The sequence below is a fragment of the Sebastes umbrosus genome, chromosome 3, assembly GCF_015220745.1.
Source record: "Sebastes umbrosus isolate fSebUmb1 chromosome 3, fSebUmb1.pri, whole genome shotgun sequence".
In the NCBI taxonomy this organism is placed as follows: Eukaryota; Metazoa; Chordata; class Actinopteri; order Perciformes; family Sebastidae; genus Sebastes; species Sebastes umbrosus.
The window spans coordinates 39,987,478-40,009,542 of record NC_051271.1 but is presented as its reverse complement, the minus strand read 5'-3'; the positions used below and the strand labels follow the sequence as shown (position 1 = coordinate 40,009,542).

Below are 22,065 nucleotides of genomic sequence, written 5' to 3'. Positions count from 1 at the left end.
TCCCATGGTCTAGTGTAAAAAAAGTTAACAAAAAATCACAATGAATTGTAATATCAAATCGCAATACCTGTAGAATCACAATACTTAAAAATCGCAATACATATCAAATCGGAACCCAAGTATTGTGATAGTATCGACTCGGGAGATAGGTGTATCATTCCAGCTCTAATGTTCACATGCTATTATCTCAACCTTTCCGGGGAAAGAACAAGATGCTCGGGAATCTTCAGCAGTATTTACAGAAACCAGGAAATAAGAGGTTCATCACGGTTGATAAAAATAATTGGATGCTGTAATAGTGTTGGCAGAACATGCAGTGAATATGCTTTGCCAGCACCTCTCTTCCCTTACGGTAAAGCAGGATGTCAATAATGCTGGCAGTTTCCTGTAACTCGTTGCTTATGAGGAATTCTCATTCTGCAGTGGATTGGTCCCGTGTGGAGATCAGTCTGAGATTAGTAGGCCTGCACACTTATGAAAGGAAGTTGATCATCTTGAACATTTAAAGGGATAATGTGTTCACCATTACGATCTGTGTCACAATTTGTTTCACGTTTTCACAAGTATTTGTGACTGTAGAGGACCTTGAAGGCCAGCATCGGATATTCACATCACATTATTTGAGAGAGCACCATCTACAGAAAAGATGTTACTGATAATATGATGTTCAACCTCATATGGGTGAAAATGAAGGTTTCTGTAGACTGCAAACACATTGTCTCATAAAATGCCCAGTCACACTTCTGAAACCAACTACACTTGTTACATTTTTTGGGGCATGTTTCATATTCCTAATTTTGAGCCTGTTTTATTTCATTACTGGGCTATTTGAATTGCTTATTTTCCTTTTTGAACTAGAATTCAGTAAGACCCCTCCTTGACAGATGTCTTTTTTAAGTTATTCTTTTATTATACTTTTAAGGGCTGTCAATCGATTTAAATATTTAATCACGATTGTCCATAGTTAATTGCAAATGAATCGCACATTTTTTTATTTGTTCAAAATGTACCTTAAAGGGAGATTTGTCAAGTATTTATACTCTTATCAACATGGGAGTGGGCAAATATGCTGCTGTATGTGTATATATTTATTAGGGCTGTCAAAGTTAACGGGATGATATTAACGGGGTGGTGGGCTGGAGCTGATCCCAGCTGACGTTGGGTGAAGGTCAATAGTCCTTTGATAGTCTGGTCTCCAGACTATCACAAGGCTGACACATAGAGACAGACAACCATTCACGCTCACATTCACACCTACGGGACATTTAGAGTCAACAATGAACTGCATGTCTTTGGACTGTGGGGAGGAAACCGGAGAACCGGAGGAGAACCCACGGCGAGAACATACAAACTCCACACAGAAGGGCCCCAAGCCTTGTTTCAAACCTGCAACCCTTTGCTGTGAGGCGACAGTGTTAACCAATGCACCACTGTGCTGCCCCTAAATTCATATTAACGCCACTAATTAAAATGAATGAAAGATTTCTTTAATGCATTAACGCAACTTTAACGCAGTTTTTAGGTTGTAGCCGGCTCAGTTTTAAAGCTAGAGGGAAGATACTGCTATAATATGAAACTCAAAAACCTAGGAATCTAGTAGTACCTATGCCAGTTTTTCCTCACCAAGATTTTGAGTAATTGTTATTTTGCCTCCTTATGGCGACAAGCTAGTATAAGATGGTTGGTAACAATGGATTCCTTAGGTGTTCTAGTTTAATATGATGCATGGATCATCACTCTAGCTTTAAAACTGAGCCCGCTACAACCTCCAAAATTGCAGGTTATGTTAATGCATTAAAGAATTAGTGGCGTAAAAACGATTTTGCGTTAACGTGTTGTTATCGCGTCAACTTTGACTGCTCTGATATTTAGTTTGTTTTGTAAATGTCAGTAGTGTTTGTTTGTGAAAATGTGTTGAAAGGTAAGATAGGTTTGATAAGGCTTTATTAAATAAGCAGATTCCATACTGAATTTAAATTTGATAAAATGCAATTGAATCCCACAAATATTGAAATGTGTCCTTAGACATTTGCCCCATGTCATCATTTGGGAGCATCATTGTCTCAGCACAGTTCCAGGATATATTTTTTTTAATGAGCTGACAGCGTTAAAGCTTACTTTGTGTCTGAGTAAGCCGTACACCAGAAAAAAATAATATAGTTTCAGCATTACTGTGATGACTTTTTGACAGCTTACACTGACAGATGGCCATCCTGCTGCTCTCTATTCCTGGTGCACACATATATCCAGCCATGCAATGCCCAACCTAGCACTGCAGTTTAGCATATTGCACAGCCCACCAAATATTTAGGACCGTACATTTATATAAGGTCTGTGTATGGGCAGATTGTCCCCCTCCTCTCTCCAAGTTGCTAGTTCCAGGCAGTTCTGCCATTACAAAGGCAGCAGTGAGATCACTGGTAGGAGAGAAGTGGGTGGTATGGCACTATATGTTGCATCTGTTCAATCAGGAGCTTGTTCTCCCTCCTACCCCACATCCAGTCTACACCTCAGCTCCGATGCATTCGGACCTGATGGGTGGAGAAACTTTGCATCTTGCCTTTCTTTAGGTAGCGCTATGATTACCCTTGATTTGCCATAACGAACCTTTTCCATCACACTGCACATCTATCTTTTTAGATGTGATGGCAGCTCAAAACATTTAAATCTGTCTAATTACAGCAAATATTAAGTTACGCACTCTACAAATAGTGTTTGCACTACACTATATCAACACTGGAGGCTGTGTCCACAGCATCCCTTTATTGTGTAAAGCTGTTTAACTGGTTGGCCCAGCCATGGAGAACTGGCCATGGAGGCTCTTGATACAGTACAGGATATTTCCCTTAAGTGGTTTCACCTACTTATGCTCACATGAACAGCTCCCTATTCAAATGCTCCATCTGTACACATTCATTCAAAAAGCATCATGAGTAATAGTGAAACCGGTCCTCGTTGAGAAGCCTAATGAACCAAGGTGAGAGTCCTGCTGTCATCGTTTGTCCCTCGAAACTGGCAAGGAGAATGAACATAGCTGTGAATCCTTATGATAAATCAATGGTCTGTTAATCACTCTTAAGTATTGACTGATTAAAAACATAATAAGTGACAATGAACAAAGTGGCATCTAATTTATGTCCTCAAGTAAAGCCTGGTAAATTTCCCGAAATTGTTTTATTCTTTACATTAATCTTATTCGGTCATTGGTTCAGCGATGACAGGTGGAGCGGGAGCAGACGTTTTAGTAAAAGCATTTTCTTTAATGAATTCATTTATTTGTCCTGCGGAAATGGCTTGTCTCAGTTTAGTTGTTTAAATAACCCTTTAAAAGCATTAAAAATGCGTTTCCCTAAAGTCCACCTTAAGTGAGCCTGGGCCGAAGCTGTCGCTAGTTTCGGGACTATCCCTTCACTTTACTAAGCTGGTGGCAAGCATGACACGGGCACTTGGCTTGGGGTTTGAGGAGTTGTATTGTGTTCACTGACAGTCTAAACTGTGCACTGTACCCTGCTATACGTTCAGATAACGTTACTGCTGATTCATACTCGCCGTCAGTCGCACGCTCTCCCTCTCTGTCTCTCTCTCTATTGCACACTTGCTAACGTTATGGGCCGCTGGCTTGCAAAACACTGGCTGACGGAAGCCCCGTCTTGTCTCGTCAACCCAAAAAAAACATCGGCACCTGTTGCTGATGACGGCTACTTTTTAATTTGCCAGAACGTGTCATAATGACAAATGCCGGTTCCACCGGTTGGCATAAAATCAAACTGGTGTTAGCTTGTACACCAGACCAGACTGGCAAAACCGGAAATCCACCTAACTCTACTGAGCAAAGTGTATAAATAAAAAAATAAAAAACACTTAAATTGCGTCATTGCATTGGTTTGGTTTTAAGGATCGATTACCAGACTTTTCTACCGAAACTGTAGTAATCAAGTAAGTGAAATGTCAGGAAAGGAAATAGAAACCCAGATCACAGAACTTGTAGGAAAGATTTCTCTCTTCCTGGTTTTCACTATTCAACCAAGGATGAGACCCTACTTTTCTTCTTGATCATCACTAGTACCCTGATAAACCAGTATAGCCTGTATATAACTTTTCGACAGTTCCCTGTGTATTTGAACCAGTAGAAAAGAACCCAGAATTTTCAAGCTGCCTGCTCGTAACTTTCCTCCTGCTCTCCCCCCCATCCTTGTCCGATGACCTAGTTTAGAGGTGTATAGCTTCAGCTCTCTGAAATGAACCTGGAGGAATCTTCCTCTCTACATGCGGTTTCTTTATACCTACTCACCTATAGCCTATTCACCTCAAATTATGTAAACAGATGCCAGCAAGGCCTTTTGCGTCAGGACCATTATTTTCATAGCGGTCTGTGTTTCTGTGACAACTTGTCCCATGAATGAACGTGACATTATCTGTCATTCGCTGGCTCACTAATCTGTAGGCCTACTAGTCTCTCAATATTCTTGTGACCCCAATTGTCCACCAGACAGCATCCTAACACCCTCTTTCCGAGCAACATCGAACATGACCCAGGTCAGTCCGATTAATCATTGGCATGCATGCAAATGGCGAACAATACCCAAAACCCCCCAAATGAGCCTGGGCTACAGTGCAGGGAACAGTGCTTTTATTAATGCTGTTTGAATCTCAACCCTTGTGATGACGATCCCAATAGGTCAAGGCCCAGGGTAACCTGAGGTGGTGGGTGGAAACTCGTAATGATTTTTGACACCAAACATTGGCTAAATGACGTCACACCCCTGCCGGCAGCACTCACTGAAAGCCAGGCCTGTTTGTATCTGACGTCAAGGTTGGTGTGTATTTGTTGCACAAAATGTATTGAGTCTTTTAAGAGGAAACACCAGAGAGCAGCTTCACAGAAAGCCTGTGGCAGCACTCCAGATAATGTAGCCTGTTGTTGGTTGTCTGACAGTGGGCATCATTTATCAGTGTGACTGCAAGCATGTGACACTGTAAGATACTGAAGTGTTACAAAGCAAATTTGAGTGTTTTAGGAAGCACTTGCTGACATAAGGGGCGTTTTCGGAGGAACTTTCTCATAGTTCTAAGAACCTCCCTTTTTACTGTGTCTGCATTGCAAGAATTAGGAACGATCGTAGTTCTTAGAACGCTGCTTGAGGGACTTTTTTAGCTCCAAATTCAGAGTTGGTTCCCTACCAGCACTATAGGAACCATAAGTGGTGTAAGTGTATGGTGATTGGTCGAACACATTAGCCAATGCAGCACCGGCAACCGCCATTTTTAAAAACATGTTAGCCGTGTAAACAACAAACACAAAACACAGACAACAGCTTGTAACGAAAAAAAAATGAAAGAAAACATGGACAAATGGACCTACAGTGAAGTCCAGAAGTTAACTCGTCCATGAGCACACACAACAAGTGAAAGCCGCTGCCGCAGTAGCTCAAAGGCTAACCCAGTAGCAGAAAAGCACACTAGAGATGCACCAATACCGGATCGGATATTGGGCTGATACTGACTCAAATAGCTGGATCACGTATTGGTGACAGTGGGGCCAATCTATTGAATTCAATTCTATGTTTATATACTACATACTGTACATCATATACTAGAATTGTCATTCCTGTTTACGGTTTGACCAATATGTTGCTGCATTAAAAAGGTTTACGCCTGAATTTTAATTACTATTCATTTTGAAGATTGTTGTTGTTGAAGTTGCTGGTGTACAATTTATTATTTGAATAAATGACAATTCACTGAATTTATATCTATATATTTATTTGTTAAATTTTTTTTTTACAAAGTTAGGAAAACAATGTTTAAGTTAAGCCTGATGTTACCTTACAAGAATGATCCCAGTCACTTCCACACAGTGAGGCATACAGATTATTAATAAAGACTGGTATCGCTATCGGGACTGAAAAAGTTGGATTGGTGCATCCCTAAAGCACACCCACTATTAGTGGTGTGAATGCGAACAGAAAAAAAGGCCATTGAAGGTATGTAGTTCCTGAGGAGCTCCCCAGTGGGCAGTTCCTTTGAGAGAGTTCTCAGAACTGTTTGGTCCAAAAAGGCCTTTGTGGTATGCTGCTATCTAGTTTATTACTGAGACTAAAGGTGTAAGTCATCCTGAATCGTTTGTTTGTCCCAACACCAACAAAAGGCATAGTTTTGTTCTTTATTCAAAATGATTAAAATGATTGGACCTATGAACAGAACATGTCAAGTGTTTCTTATACAGCTCTGTTAGTCATGCTTCCCCTTGTGAATTTCCTCTGAATACTTAGGAAATGCAGCCAGATGGTCTGCTACGTCTCATCCTTCCTGTGTTTTGTTTGGTAGTATGTTGTGACATCATCTTTAAGCTGTCCTCATCAAATATCTTAATCTTAAAAGTGCCCCGACCAAAATGTTCCCATTTTCCCAGACACCAAAAAAGCCAGCTGATAAAAATAGCGGAGGCAGACATTTGGGCGGCTGTTGTCTCTACTACACAGCCGTTTTCATAAGCTCCAGAGATGTGACACTGCTACCGAGGAAGTCGGAAGTGTTCGCCATTCTTTTTTGGTCCCAGGAGACCTACAGGCCAAGGATTTCGTTTTACCCATAGCAGACTGGCCCTCACCTCACTTTCAGGATTGACTATATAAGACAATGGTCTAATCAATGATGCAACACACTCCCAAAAAGTGGAACTAAATGTTTTTTAAGCCTTCTTTATTCTGGCAGCTACAAGAGAAGCACTGTATGTTTGTGGCACTTTGTTTTTGGTTGTGTAACTGAGTTCATTGGAAGGCTGTATAAAACTTGATATACCAGAACATTTACCATCAAGTCAATTCATGTCTTCTGCAACTTGCTGCTCCCTCTAGTTCTTGTGAACAGCTGTACATTGCATCAGAGCTGTTGTTAGGTTACAACAGCTTTGCCTTTGGGGTAGGGTGTTTCTTACTTTTCATCCAATCCAGTGCAAATATTTTGTGGTAACTGTATTGCAATACATTAGTGGACTCACACCACCTCCCTCCTCTAACCACAGTCATGTCATCTGTCACGACAATGTGCAGTCACATAATGCTTAATGTATACCATAAATGCAGAGTTATGAGTACATCTAACTGTCGTACATCTTGCACTTCTTCTTTGCCATAATTGTCAGTTCCTTTATCTGATATGCCTGCACTATTGTTACCAGAACCAGTTTCACACACTGTAGTTGATGAATAGAGTGATACTGCTACTTGATCCTAGAGGTTCTCAACCCATAAAAGCAAAACCAGGTAAACTACTGACACACCTAGTGCAAACTCATACCTGGACATTTTTGTTGTTTGGTGTGAACGTTATTAAAATAACTGAAGCTTGTGGCCTGGCTTTCTTAAATTGTGTCGACATTAGGGGTGAGCAATATAACAATACAGACTGTGCGATGATATAAAGTTGTTTGTCTGAGATTTCGCCGTACGTGGGCTGTCAAAGTTAATGCGATAACGTGTACACGCAAATTCGTTTTAGCGCCACTAATTTCTTCAACGCATCAACACAATCGATCTTTTGGAGGTTGTAGTGGGCTCAGTTTAAAAGCTAGAGTGAAGATACTGGTATCATATGAAACTAGAACACATAAGGAATCCATTGGCCACCATGTCATACTAGCTTGTTAGGAAGGACGCTACATTTGGCGAGGAAAAAATGGCATTACCATTTTCAAAGGGGTCCCTTTGGTACCCACGACTCTCCCCTTTACAGACATGCCCACTTTATGATATTCACATGCAGTTTGGGGCAAGTCATAGTCAAGTCAGCACACTGACACACTGACAGCTGTTGCTGCCTGTTGGGCTGCAGTTTGCCATGTTATGATTTGAGCATATTGTTTTATGCTAAATGCAGTACCTCTGAGGGTTTCTGGACAATATTTATCATTGTTTTGTGTTGTTCATTGATTTACAATAATAAATATATTAGGGATGCTAATTTTGGACCCAACCCTCGTTAATTGATTATTAACCGGTAACCGACAAGATTAGTGCGTCTCATGCAGCGGTGCACCAGCTGCAGTGTATGAACACCACAGAAAACTGAGTCCCCAGTTCACCTGTCCGGGAGCGTTACTGTAGCAGCCACGATGCCGTGTGTACACATGCAGCCACTTTCCCAGTAAAAGTCCGCCACCACCACTGCATCATTTAGTTTAGCAGGTTGTCAGCTGTGTGTCTGCCAGTGTAACGATACTGTCGCCCGACGTAACTTTGGCGATTGTCCGACAAAATGTGTGTTTTGTGCTACGTTAGCAGCTGCAGCTCTGCTGTCGGTTTTGTGCCACCGTTGTCACACACATTCGCTCTTTCAGCGCGGCGTAACTTTAGCAAGTTTCCGACAGTCTGTGTGTGTTGGCGGTTAGTGTGGGGTTGTCGGTGGTATTCTAGCTGTGAATGTAGGTGTAGCAGTGTGTGCACAATTTATTTGTCGGTGAATAAATGCTTAGATGCTGCAACTCCTCCGCTCAAGTGAGCACAAGACCGGAGTCAACTTCCTGTATCTGCAACGCTGACTCAGACTCTCTTAAGGTGGGCTGTTAAGGTGGACCAGCTTTTCTCCTTTATGTGACGAGCCGCTCCTCTGAGTTTTGCTCAGCTTTTGAGTTATTAACATTTCTTTTAACTGTTTAACCGATAGCGTTTATCGGATAAAATTCTTAATGTCGGTTAACGGTTAAACGGTTAATTAGTAACATACCTAAAATATATGCATGCGTTTGCATAAAGCAAGCATATTTGCCCGTTCCCATATTGATAAGAGTGTTAAATACTTGATAAATCTCCAAAGGTACATTTTGAACAGATGCACTTAGTCGTGGACGATCATGCAATTAATCACGATTAGATATTTGAATCGATTGACAGCCCTATGCCATACTTGATATCTGGGTGTACAGGATCTCGGTAGATAATGTTACGAACCAATAAGTATGACTGTATGTTTTACGGCAAGATTGAGTTTTAAATGATTATCAATGTGATGAAGATTTTAAGTCTGCAACTAACTATTATTTTCACTGTCAAATAATCTGACAATTATTTTCTTGATTAATTGGTTGGTCTATCAGAAAATAATGAAAAATGCCCATTGCAGTTTCCCAGAGCCCAAGGAGACCAAAACTGCCAATCCCAAAGATATTCACTGTACAGTGATGTAAAACAGAGGAAAGCAGCAAATCCACACATTTGAGAGGCTGGAACTAGAAAATGTTTTGTATATTTAAAAAAACAAAAAAACGTTTTATACAATAAATTGAATATCAATATAGTTTTAGATTAATTCACTCTCAGAGAAAACTAATCAGTTATTTGACTTGTCTTTTCAGCTGTACGTGGCTTGCTAAATGTCAAGTTGTGATTGCTGCAAACTTAACATTTTGGTTTAAAACAATACTTGGTATGTCCTAGTGAGCTCTTTTCCTGTATTTGTTTGGATCGTGCTTGCAGCTATATTTAAGTTTGTTTTTTTTAATGCCTTAAGTTCAAGCCAGATAATGTCTGGGCGGCCTGCCAGCACTCTTGTTGTCTTGCCTGGTAGTATGTTATGCACGTATACATGGACCATGCAGCCCTTTGGAGTCTTAAAATGTATCATGTATCCCCTCGGAACTCCTGGATTTCCTGAATCTCCGTTCCTGAGCAAAATAGTCTTGTTTTCCATACTCATGCCATTATCCACATTGTCTCCTGTCCAAAGGAAGAATGTTTTCTGTGTAAGCAGGAAGGGATTAAGTAACCGTGTATTGTTTTTATATTTTCTCTCATGCAAAGGAAAGCACATAACATCACCAGCGAAATTCCAGGAACCATTTACTCATGGTGGCTTGGCCAGATGTGGTTTTGTCCGAACCTATCCTATCACTATGGAGACTAGAGGGCGATGTCCTTGCAGTCTTTCTTACACATGCCCAGTTTTAGCTAGCCTGGAAACTTGGATATTTTTTCACTGTCTCAGTGTGCTAAAGCCTTGCAGGAAAGAGTTGAGGCAAAGTACAACTATTTACTGTGGTGGAGTTTGTTTACCATGTCTGTTTGTGTTGATGTGTCATCAATGCTTTGAAAGGCCGGGGGTGAAGGTAGGGTATCGTGATTTTTAAAAAAAAAAAATGTCAGGGTTTGAAATCTTTTTTTTTAACGCCAGAATCAATAGATTTGCTTCATTTGAATCTATGTGGAGGTAGAAGGAAGTTACCACTTTTATTGTTGTAGTCTGAGTAACGTGACGTCATATCCGTTCCGTATCCGTCAACAACCAAAACAAGCCGCAGCGAGCTGAAACGAGAAAGTAGAAAATGGCGGAGGGTCCACGTGGTTAAAACCTGCACCCTCGCATTTTAAATCCAAAGAGGTAAACACTACACATCCAGTAAAGGATGGAAACACTTTGGGTTTCACACATTGCAGGAAAAGTAGAGCTAGACATCACGGTTAAAGCTGCATGCTAACTCTGTCAAGGAATTGCTAGTGTATTGCAGTAACATGCGGTCGAGTCAGCCGTCACTTGCATCTTTGTGGTCAAATGGGCTGACGCTACAACCGTAGAGCACCCATATACTGACATTTCTGTTCTCTGCATTCAAAACGGCCCCGATGGAGCTGACCATGGATGTACAGTATAAAGAGAAGGGAGCTGAACGGAGAGCTAAAGACGGACTTGGTGAAGTTAGCGGAAGTATACACGTGTGACTGCGTCCGGTTTTCAAAATAAGCTGTTAACAAAGGGAATTGTATATACAAAATACATATATAGGAATAAGATTGATTGGATTATACTCACCAGAAGTGTAAAACATTACATGTCCCATATAAATCAAAAAGAAAATACCACTAATCTGTGAGAGAAATGTCTTTGTTCTTTGATTTTTGGGTTGCTGGAAGAAATGTAATAAATAATGCTGACAATGACTGATATATTTGACTTCAGGACATCTCTGACTACATGCATGTTGTGGACTTGGTGCTCGTTGTACCTTCTCAATATTGGCCAAAATAATCATGATTATGATTTTTGCCATAATCTAGCAGCCCTAGTTCTAGGACTGTGTCCCATCCCTCAAGTTGTCAGCACCATTTCTCTCTGTGATAGTGGGGGAGACGAGAAAACAATTAAAAGACATCTGAATGGAATACTCTTTAAGGGTTACACACTGTTTGCCAACATTAAATTGTAAGTCAATATAGACTTATGTAATTACCTCAAATTACCTGAATATTGACTGTGTGGGGTTATTTTACTCGCATTAAGTAGTGTATTGTGAGTCATGCCCCAGAGCACATCCCAACATGACGCGTGCCTTAAGGAGGGTTTTATAAAGCGTTGTTTTTTATAGAATGTGGACTAGATCCTGTTAGAGGTGAGTTGACATCCTGGATCAACTGTAGTCTTGTCAAGGTTTATTAACCAAAACAAGTTCTTATGTAAATACCGACAAAAAGTCAAAGGGCCAAGAAAAGAATTTGAGACACTACCTGACACTCAGTGGTGGTTTGATTCAGAGATTGATTTGACAAAATTTGTAGGACGGTGTAGTGCACGTTTGTTAGTAGGTAGTACGTATTAATCGCATGATGGTTGTGATTGTGATATTTAATCACAATTAATTGCAAATTAATTACACATTTTTTATCTTTTCAAAATGTACCTTAATGGGAGATTTGTTAAGTATTTAATACTCTTATCAACATGGGAGTGGACAAATATGCTGCTTTATACAAATGTTTGTATATATTAGTGGAAATCAATTAACAACACAAAACAATGACAGATGTCCAGAAACCCTCACAGGTACTACATTTAGCATAAAACAATATGCTCAAATCATAACATGGCAAACTGCAGCCCAACAGACAACAACAGCTGTCAGTGTGTCAGTGTGTTGACTTGACTATGACTTGCCCCAAACTGCATGTGATTATCATAAAGTGGGCATGTCTGTAAAGGGAAGACTCGTGGGTACCCATAGAAGCCATTGTGAAGTCATTCACTGATCTGGAGGTCAGAGGTCAAGGGACCCCTTTGAAAATGGCCATGACAGTTTTTCCTCTCCAAAATGTAGCTTAAGTTTGGAGCGTTATTTATACTCCTTCAAGATAAGCTAGTATGACATGGTTGGTACCAATAGATTCCTTCGGTTTTCTAGTTTCATATGATACTAGTATTTTCACTCTAGCTTTTAAAGAAATTATTGGCGTTAAAACAAATTTGCGATAACGCGTTATCGTGTTAACTTTGAGAGCCCTGTTATTAGGTATAACTTTTCAATTATGGCAGTTCACTGTCATTATTAGTGTCACATTGTATTGTACAAAAGTCAGTCAGATGATCAGATGTGACCGGATTGGGTCTCTGTGTATTTTTGAAAAAAACAACAGTGTAGCCGAGCAGCATGCCCTTACATTCCCTTTTGGAGGAATAAGCTGGTATCATGGCCTTCCTGTTTCCTGTTTTCAACACTAGAACAGTTTTCAGTGCACAAGGGGCAGCTAAAAGTTGGGCTGTTCAGTTTTTTCTGTTCTTTTTCATCAAGCAGGACAAGGCTCTGATGGAGTTGTTTTGTTCCTCTTAGTGGTTTACTGTTTCATGTAAAGTAAACCCTATGTTTCTGTACAGTATGTAAGCCTATTGTTTTGACTGCGCATGGCATTTGTGGTTGAATTGTTGTTGACGTATGATTGTTTTTAATGGGTGAAACTGATGTTTACAGTCAGCGCTGTTGTGCTGACGGCAGTACAAAGCCTGCACCCAGTGTTCCAGAGCATCAGGGCTGAAAAACAGAGCTCAGCATTCACTCAGTCAGTGGACAGTGGGCAGCTGAGTGGCTCTGTAGCCCTGTAGCCCTGGCAGTGGTATGCCAGGAGCTGCTGAACCCTACTGACCGCCTACTCACACACAAAACAGCAGCTGCTGCTGCTGATCAACATACTGAACCTACCCATGTTTATTTCATTGTGTGGAAATGCTCCGAACAAGGCGATTTAGTTTGAACTAGTCATAAACATATACTGTATAGAATCCTAAAACCCATAAATGAGTGAGCATTTTAGCACTTCCAGTTCCCTTGTCTGGAAGTCAACGTTTTCTTTTAATGGGTTTTTAGTTAGATGTCTGAAATAAGGTCTGTGGGTAACACAAGCTTAAAAGAGTTTAACATTTTGTTCTACGACATAATGCATACATAATACATAATACATCAATAAATACCCCACTAATGAATTTTGGAGCCTTGATGTGTCTTAAAAAAGGCCGTTGCTAACAAGTGGCTAAATGAGACTACCAAACATCATCACGCCGACTCCTCCTCCTTTACAGCCTCGTTGTTTATACTCACGCTTATGCGACCGTGGTGTAGTGCGTTTATAGCCTAATGTTAGATTATTACTTCTGGCGATTGCATTCACACTTCAAAAATCATAAAAGTGGTGTTCATTTGTGAAGATTGTTTTGCTGAACAAAATGTGTCAGTATCACAAACATTTGTTTGCCTCAGAGGTGATTTTCTGCAATAATCTAAAACCTAATTGGACCGCGGTATTGAGGTCGAGGTCCCTCCCACACACCTGCACAAGCCGAGCACGGCTGCTACTTGCTAGCGTGTTCTATTACACAGACTCAGTTATGAAAAGTTAAAGTTACATTTCCTCTCTCGTACAATACCCTCCGGCTCCACAACTACTACACAATCCACAGCCATCAATCATGACATCTCCCCCCTTTTTATATCATCAAATAACTAATTAAAACAACACTTAATTACAAATTCACACTTGAACATACATCAGCGTGATAAGAACTACCTAAAATGACAGACACCACCTCTGGGAAAAATGTATTTGATGTGTACTTTGACTTTTTAGTATGACCCATGTCCCATCTGCTAACATGGAAGGGGCGGGACTTGTGATCTATACTGCAGCCAGCCACCAGGGGGCGATCAAGATGTTTTAGCATCACTTTTGGGGAGCTGTCATGTCGTCCATCTTTATATACAATCTATAGTCATAAAGATGAAACATTTATATTGACGGTAATATGCATATAGACCAATCGATTAAAGTGGCTCTGGCTCAAATATCGAACTTTACCTTACTCTCATGGTTTTTCACAGGAGCTCAAAGACATATGGTTGTCCTGTGCACCATAGGACACAGCTCCTTTATCAGCGAGACTCAGCTGACACTAACTCAGCCGACCCTGAAAGTCTTGTGAGCAGCACTCACTCTTTCAGTTGATCTTGCACAGTCTATGCCTGCTCTCGTCTTTCAGACACTGTTATCTCCAGACATACTGTACGTTCCTGGTCTGTGTCCCCGTTGATGAAGTGGTAGATTTTTGCACTGCCACATTCCCCACATCTTGGTAGTTTCCTTTGTCTGTCTTTGGCTTCCCTGTTCCTTCTTTAATCTCCATCATTCACCAATTTACTCATTCACTCATGGATAAATGCATTTATTCATATCCAGGAGACTTACAGAAAATTAAATTTCCCCAGTTTTAACCCTTGTCCCTGTGTTAATTGTTCATTTATCTTTTGTTATATGCCAAACATATGTCCAAAAATGAGTTATCAGAGTATTTTTACATCAAAATCTGTCTTTTCTCTTGTTTCAAAAGTTTTATGACTCATCCTGCACTTGAGGGGACGTTCACTGCATGTAGGCCTACATGCAGTGAACGTCCACCGGATAATGCAAAAAGACAGGCGGTGCTTTGCCGGCAGGTTGCAGGGCTCCGGGCGCCATTCGTCTGCATGTACTGCCCGTGCTGCAGTGACGCAGACTTGGTTGAAAATCAGCAAAATTTCCCTTTTAATTTCTCCCTCATCCTCCTCCTGATCTGATGACAGATGAGGGAGGTGTGTAGGGTTGATCATTGCCATGGTAATTGACCTCTAAATCAGTATTCAAATGCTTTGTTGTTTTTTTAATACAAGTATGTAATAATAAAGTATAAATCCCCAAATAGCCCATGAAATAAGACATAATCCCACAACATTATTCATAATTTATATTCAACATTAATTATTATTAGTTATTCTCAGACGGATATCGCTGTTTGTTGTGTGTAAAGGTGCGTGTGTGTACAGTAGCGTGGCAGCGGCACTAAAACGGGGGAGATGGAGACAGACAGACAGAAGAACATGTAAGCCTGCTGCGCTGCTCCGTGCCCCAAAGCTTCAACTACCTTTGAATATTTCTCACCGAAGCTTTGAAGCCCAAAAAATGGTTATCAGGACAGCCTAGAGGTGTATGTGTGGAGCCAACAGTCCTGTGTATCACGCTAAACTCCTGCCCACGCTGTAACTGTAACTGTCCGCCGCTTAAATATTCCGTTTCACTGTGAAATATGTCACAGTACAGAGTCTAAAGGAACTCTAGCTTCCGTTTCACTGGGACTTTAAGTTTCAGGATGGAGTTTCACAAGCTGTAATATCCTGTTGGTTTATGCAGCAAGGAAACATGACATAAGAGTCTCAGACCAGCTCAGTGTTATGACTAACTTTGGCCATCTCCAGCCCACCTTATCATGAACATCACTGTTTGCTGTTGACTTACCAGCCTAGTCTGGTGTTTAGACATTCCAGTTTTGCAACCAAGCCAGTCAGATCCAAGATGGGGAATGGTGATGATAAAGAAAAGGAAGAAATGGGTGCTGTTGTTGCACATGCTGCCAGCAGAGGCCCTGTTGCATAACAGCTGGCTGAGTTTGTCTGTGTTTTGCATTAATGAGAACACATAATTTGGAGACACAGTGTGAGCCTTGGGCACAGCGGCTCTTATTGTGTATTGAGTCCTTTTTTGTAAAGGAATTAAAAAGTGCTTTAGTTCAGTCTTGGCCATTGTCTGCTGTGGCTTAGCTCGAGTGAGAAGTTTGGAACGGTGCTAGGTTGAAGGAGCTTTTGTTTGGCCTCTAACTTATTTGCTGCATTGAGCTATTCTTTGCCCACCTATTCAGATTCTTCAGTCCCTCTTGGCTCAATACTTGCATTCTTACAGAATACGTGAACTTTTTTTCTAATGAATTCTATATAAGCTGGTATTATAAGACTTATAGCTGTGTGGTACTTTTTTAAGATGACTTTATCCTGAGCCTTTCAATCATATTTATTGAAATCAACACCAGCATAGCCTTTCTAAATAAGATTTTTTCCAAATACTGTCTCTAACCCTGCCCTACACAAGAATACCATGTTTAGGAAGCAGTTTTAAAACCTCCCTGCAAAAACTCCTTAAATTTGGAAGTGTATAGTTTTAACACTAAGCCAGTTAGCTGGTTAAATTTGACTGTGATGCTCTGCAGAAAAGAGATGGTAAATGGTAGTCTCCTGCTTAATCTAAAACCCATTTAAATACCTCCATTAATTCACTGACGACAATATACAATAACCCCCATTCTAATAAAGATGTTGTATCATGCTTTGATCAGATTTGTATTGTCTGCCCTCTGCACAGCATGTAGAGAGACTTATTGAAGCCTCTTTTCCATTCCTCCTATTTCATTCAGAAGAATGGAACTTGAAACCTAGAAGATATCTTCCCAGATTGCAAACCATTGTGTTGGCTGACAATTCTGTTCCTCCTTCCTTTTTTCAGGCCTATGAGCGCCGGTTCCCCACCTGTCACCTTATCCCCATGTTTGTGGCGAGTGACGTGGTGGAAGAGGAGACCAACGAGGACGGTTCCACCAACAGGGTTGAGCGCCGATGTGCCCTGGATGTTGACGCCCCACGCCTGCTCAAAAGGGTATGTTGCTCTATGTATGTCACTCTATGTGCTCTAAAGTACAATGCATTGTGGTTATTATGATTTAAGTTTTTTACCAAAATCTTATCTTATCACTGCTTCAGAGTATGAAATAATTTTTTCCAGGGCTTTCATAGATAATGTGATAATCCGTGATTACGCAAATTAGTTCTACACCACTAATTTCTTTAATGCATTAACGCAACTTGCGACTTTTAGGTTGTAGCGGGCGCAGTTTTAAAGCTAGAGAGAAGATACTGGAAAACTAGAAAACCTTACGGAATCCATTGATACCAACCATGTCATACTCGCTAGGCGTAATAATGCTCTAAACTTGAGCTCAATTTTGTCGAGGAAAAACTGGCAGAATCCCTTGACCTCTGACCTCCAGATCAGTGAATGTAAATGGGTTCTATGGGTACCCACGAGTCTCCCCTTTACAGACATGCCCACTTTATGATAATCACATGCAGTTTGGGGAAAGTCATAGTCAAGTCAGCACACTGACACACTGACAGCTGTTGTTGCCTGTTGGGCTGCAGTTTGCCATGTTATGATTTGAGCATGTTGTTTTATGTTAAATGCAGTACCTGTGAGGGTTTCTGGACAATATCTGTCATTGTTTTGTGTTGTTCATTGATTTACAATAATAAATATATACATACATTTGCATAAAGCAGCATATTTGTCCACTCCCATGATGATAAGAGGATTAAATACTTGATAAATCTCCCTTTAAGATACATTTTGAACAGATAAAAAAGTGTGTGATTAATTTGCTAATAATCATGGTTAACTATAGACGATCATTCGATTAATCACGATTACTTAATCGATTGCGATTATTTTAATCGATCGACAGCCGTAATTAAGGTGTAACCTTATTTTGGTGTCACATGTCAGTTTAGCTTCTTGTAACGTGAGTTGTTGTTGTTGTTGTTGTGTGTGTGTGTGTGGTTTGCAGATTGCAGGTGTGGACTATGTCTACTTCATCCAGAAAAATACGCTGAACCGAAAGGAGAGGACACTTCACATCGAGTCCCATAATGAGACCTTCTCCAACAGGGTCATCATCCATGAGACCTGCTGCTATTCGGTCAGTAGCATACACACCCCAGTTCCGTTTAGTGCACACTTATAACACACAAGTGTGTATATTTGTAGTACAGAGAGCAGTGTTTATGACCTGCTCAACCCATTGAGTTATTCAGAACCTCACATCTATTCCCACAGACACATGAGCAAACACACACACACACACACACACACACACACACACACACACTCTGTAAAGCTGTTGTTAAGCTGCCGAGTGTCAAGCTGCCGCCAGCACACCCATGTTAATGTTTGTGTCTCCACTAATCTCTTCCCTGCTCCCCTGCACAGAAAGCCATGTTTAGACTAGCACCAAGCATGTTGCTAGCTATCTCAGCCTACCTCGCTCTGTGAATTATTCAGTCCGCTCACATTCTGGCTGAACGCTCTCAAGTACTGATCTGAAACCAGCATGTCTTCCCTTTTCTCCCATCCCTACTTCTGTGTGCTGTACGCTTAACTCTGACTTCAGACCTGCCTATTCATGAATGGATGTGCTCTGAGTTAATGAGGTCAAGTACTTCGTATTAGCCTCCACCTAACTGTAGCGCTAATTTTAGGTCCAGGGCCGCACAGAGGTTCTTATTGTGTGCTTTAGCACACTGTGCTAACAGTAACCAGGATGGACAGCTCAATTAGACTGAGCTAATGGACCTGGCTAAAGCTGAATTATTTTAGTAGGTCAGGGGCAATGGAGCTACCAGTACAGTGCCTTCAGAAAGCATTAAAGCCTTGACTTCTTTCCACATTTAATGATGTTGTAGCCAGAATTAAAATGAATAGAATTATTTGTTAAAATATCCAGATCGAGTTTTTTTGTCCCAGATCTGAGTTCTTTCGTCCTTTCCGATCAGATACTTATGTTTACCTAAATAATGATTAAATATGCATCACATATGACACATTGAAACACATTGTAGCCTTTAAATTTGGCACACAAGCTTCTTGGTCCAAACACTGAAGGCCCTGATTCAAAGCTCTAAAGTTAACACACTTAAATTGCTGATATGATATGAATAAAAGTTTAACTGGGAGAATGGGACTCCTGAATTGATATTGATATGAATCGATCCGGTAAAGAGAAGACCTATCACTCTGTTGCAGTTGTTACTAAAAGAAACACTGGGCCTGCTCATGGTTGTACAGTGGTGTTCGAGAGCGATGCTTTTACCTCATAAATAAACAGATACCGGCTGTAGCGATCCCACAAACCCACAACAGCCACGTTTAATTTTGGCCTGCCATCATGTTACTCATGGCATTAATTCATTTGATCAGCTTTATTTTAGCCGATGCCAATCCATAATAATATGCCCGGACTGGCCCAGACACTGATCTTTAGGATTGGCTTGGGACATCCACAGGCTCAGTTTTTGTTGGTTCAGGGTGCTCATTGAACCCCCTAGTGGCTGTTGACAATATTTCTTGTAATAACACAGAACTAATCATTTATTGTAATGATGAAATGTATCAACCTTGTTGTGTCTTCTTATTGACAGAATAAGAAACCAACAAGATACACTTAGAAGATAGATTTGTGGTCTTTTTATTTACTTCTAATAACATCGGACACTCTCTGTCCACACTGAATCTGTTAAATATGCTGGATCTCCCTCCAGCCAGATGTCACCTTATTTAGGTTTTTGTAGTGAAATGAGCAGGCAACATATAGATAACTTCTTAAATTAACTTCACGAAACAGTCGATCCTCGTCCATTGTGGCACTTTCAAAGTGATTAACAGGAATAAATAGAAACAGGGCGTTGCAGTGAAGCGCCGCTCGGGGCCAGTTAGGACATTCCAGTAGAAAACAATGCAATCAAACGGACCTAACTGAGCGAGCATCAGCGACAAATTCAAAGTGTAATATGCAGACGACACACAGCATCCCAACACACTAGACCTCTCTGTGTTGTCCACATTACATTCCCTCTAGATTTTTTTGGTGAACCCCCAATCTTAAAGTTCAAACTGCACCTATGCGGACATCCCCTATAGAACATACATAGCGTATATCTAAATTAATAATATTTTTAGATTTGTCTTTTTCATCTGAAGCCCCGCTCCCGTAGAGCTACCATAGCAGTGCTACAATCAGATGAAAGATGGATGGAACATGACATATGTGTCCTTGTATGTTTGCGTGCTATCCTGTTCATGTGTAAAGGGCTGGGTCATTTTATATGGACAGACTGACACACATGCACTCCTACCCACAGTGCATAGTCTCGGTGTGCGTCATCTAGTGAAGCTGGCTGTGTGGTTACCATAGTAACCTGGCCGTCTTGTTTCTGCAGGTGTATACAGTATAATACATAGTACATGTTTGTGTGTGTTGGGACAGGTTCACCCTGAGAATGAGGACTGGACATGTTTTGAGCAGACCGCCAGCCTGGACATCAAGTCCTTCTTCGGCTTTGAGAGCACTGTGGAAAAGATCGCTATGAAGCAGTATGCTAGCAGTATCAAAAAGGTATGTGTGTGTGTGTGTGTGTGTGTGTGTGTTGTTAAAGCTAATCAATACATGTATATGTTTATTTTGTACTTTCTTTGTATGAACGGAAACATAAATTCACAACAGACAAATAGTTGCAGAAAATAGCATAAAGCCTCATCCACACCGGGAACATCAGGAGCGCGTGGTGGCTGCGTTGCCTGTTGTTTTTTATTTCGGCATCCATGTTAACAGGTTAGAGCAGCCACACTGCCCGCGTGCTGCGTCTTTTCTAGAGAATAGAGGTCTTGCATATTTTTGACGCATGCCGCGCGGTTCACAGCAACAACAGACAGTGAAGGTGATCTACTGACAGTATATTAACATCATATCAGCTACATTACTACAGTTTACATGTCTAGACATCTGTAGAATATGTCACAGACAGTGAAGGTGAAAAAAAGTAAAGACTTATTTTTAAATCAACACTTCCTGCTTTCATTTCAAAATAAAAGCCCTCAAGTGTTTTTTCTATGGACAGAATTCCTTCATTTGCTAACACAAGGCTTTTATTGAGGCTGTAATTGCATAAATAAGCTTGTATCTCTTTGAATGGACAGGGGTCTTCTGTTGTAGACCCAGTGAGTCAACTGCCTTTATACTGTACATGAGACCGGCAATATATCATCTACAGTAGGCTCACATGACCACAACCCCTTTTTTGGGGGAAAACAATCCTGTGTCCCATATAGACGGTAACAGAGTTACAATCCAAACGCACGTCAAAATGCACTGAAATCTTCGTTTGCTTTCCCCCAAAAGGGGCCGCGGCCTTGACTTTATTCAAAGCACCCGTATGTGCCGGTCTAATGTATTTAGGAGGGATGTGGGGACAATGTTGAATGCATTCCCTATATTTTCTCCCTGTCCATTACCTGATACTTCAGATGGAAATATTAAAAGAATATGCGGTTATCAAAGATGTAAGTGTTGGTTTGTATTCCAAATACCTCCCCTAAATGTAATTTCCTTGAATTCACAGCCTCTTCTGCTGTTGTTGCCACAATTCTCACACTTCATTTCTTCACATGTGTTCCTCACAGGGAAAAGAAATCATCGAGTTTTTCCTGAAGGAGCTACAGGATGAAGGGATCACCCACGTGCCGCGCTGGACTCCCTCCTCCCTCCCCGTGCCTCTCCCCAGACCAACCAGCCTCTTCACCAGCCCACCTGTCCTGCCCAAACTGCCGGTCACGCCTGCCATTTCTATCCCGCTGCCCACTGACGCCAAGGACTGCACCTCTCAGGACGCCAAGCAGGACAGCAGCGCGCTTCAGGCAGACAGCCTAACAGAGATCCTGACTGGTACACCTGAAGGTCTGTTCCTACTGATGATTGACAGTTAAAATAACAGTAGAATACGGAGTAGAACAGCAATGAAGGCAAGGCCTCATTGTTTAGTTATAGAGGGCATGCACATTTCAAAGCAAAATAAGAAGGTGGTTAAACTTTATTAGGTCTTTAATTGACGCAGAAATGACAGCATATTATGGGGTTTTGGTTTCATTCAAGGTGTATACCACGTATTCATTATACCCCCGCGACAACGTAGTCGGGGGTATACATCGCTCCATGTGTCCGTCCTTTCGTCCGTTCGCGTGTCACACTGTCGTTTCCGGAGCAGAACATTGAAACTATATACTCAGGAACTTTGGAACTTTGGTCTGATGGTTGACAGTGGGGTCTAGTTGTGCCTTTTGGGGGTAGGAA

The 22,065-nt window shown here is 41.1% G+C and overlaps 1 protein-coding gene across 3 annotated transcripts in view; it reads left to right on the top strand.

The window, feature by feature from the left end:
• Positions 1-22,065, top strand: part of si:dkey-237i9.1 (SEC14-like protein 1) — a 51,117-nt gene that overhangs the window by 13,771 nt on the left and 15,281 nt on the right. For all 3 annotated transcript variants that reach the window (XM_037761402.1, XM_037761382.1, XM_037761393.1), the window contains 4 exons: positions 16,617-16,766; positions 17,731-17,862; positions 20,206-20,334; positions 21,399-21,672. In XM_037761402.1, the coding sequence (XP_037617330.1) occupies positions 16,617-16,766; positions 17,731-17,862; positions 20,206-20,334; positions 21,399-21,672 (685 nt within the window). The remainder of the gene's footprint in view (positions 1-16,616; positions 16,767-17,730; positions 17,863-20,205; positions 20,335-21,398; positions 21,673-22,065) is intronic.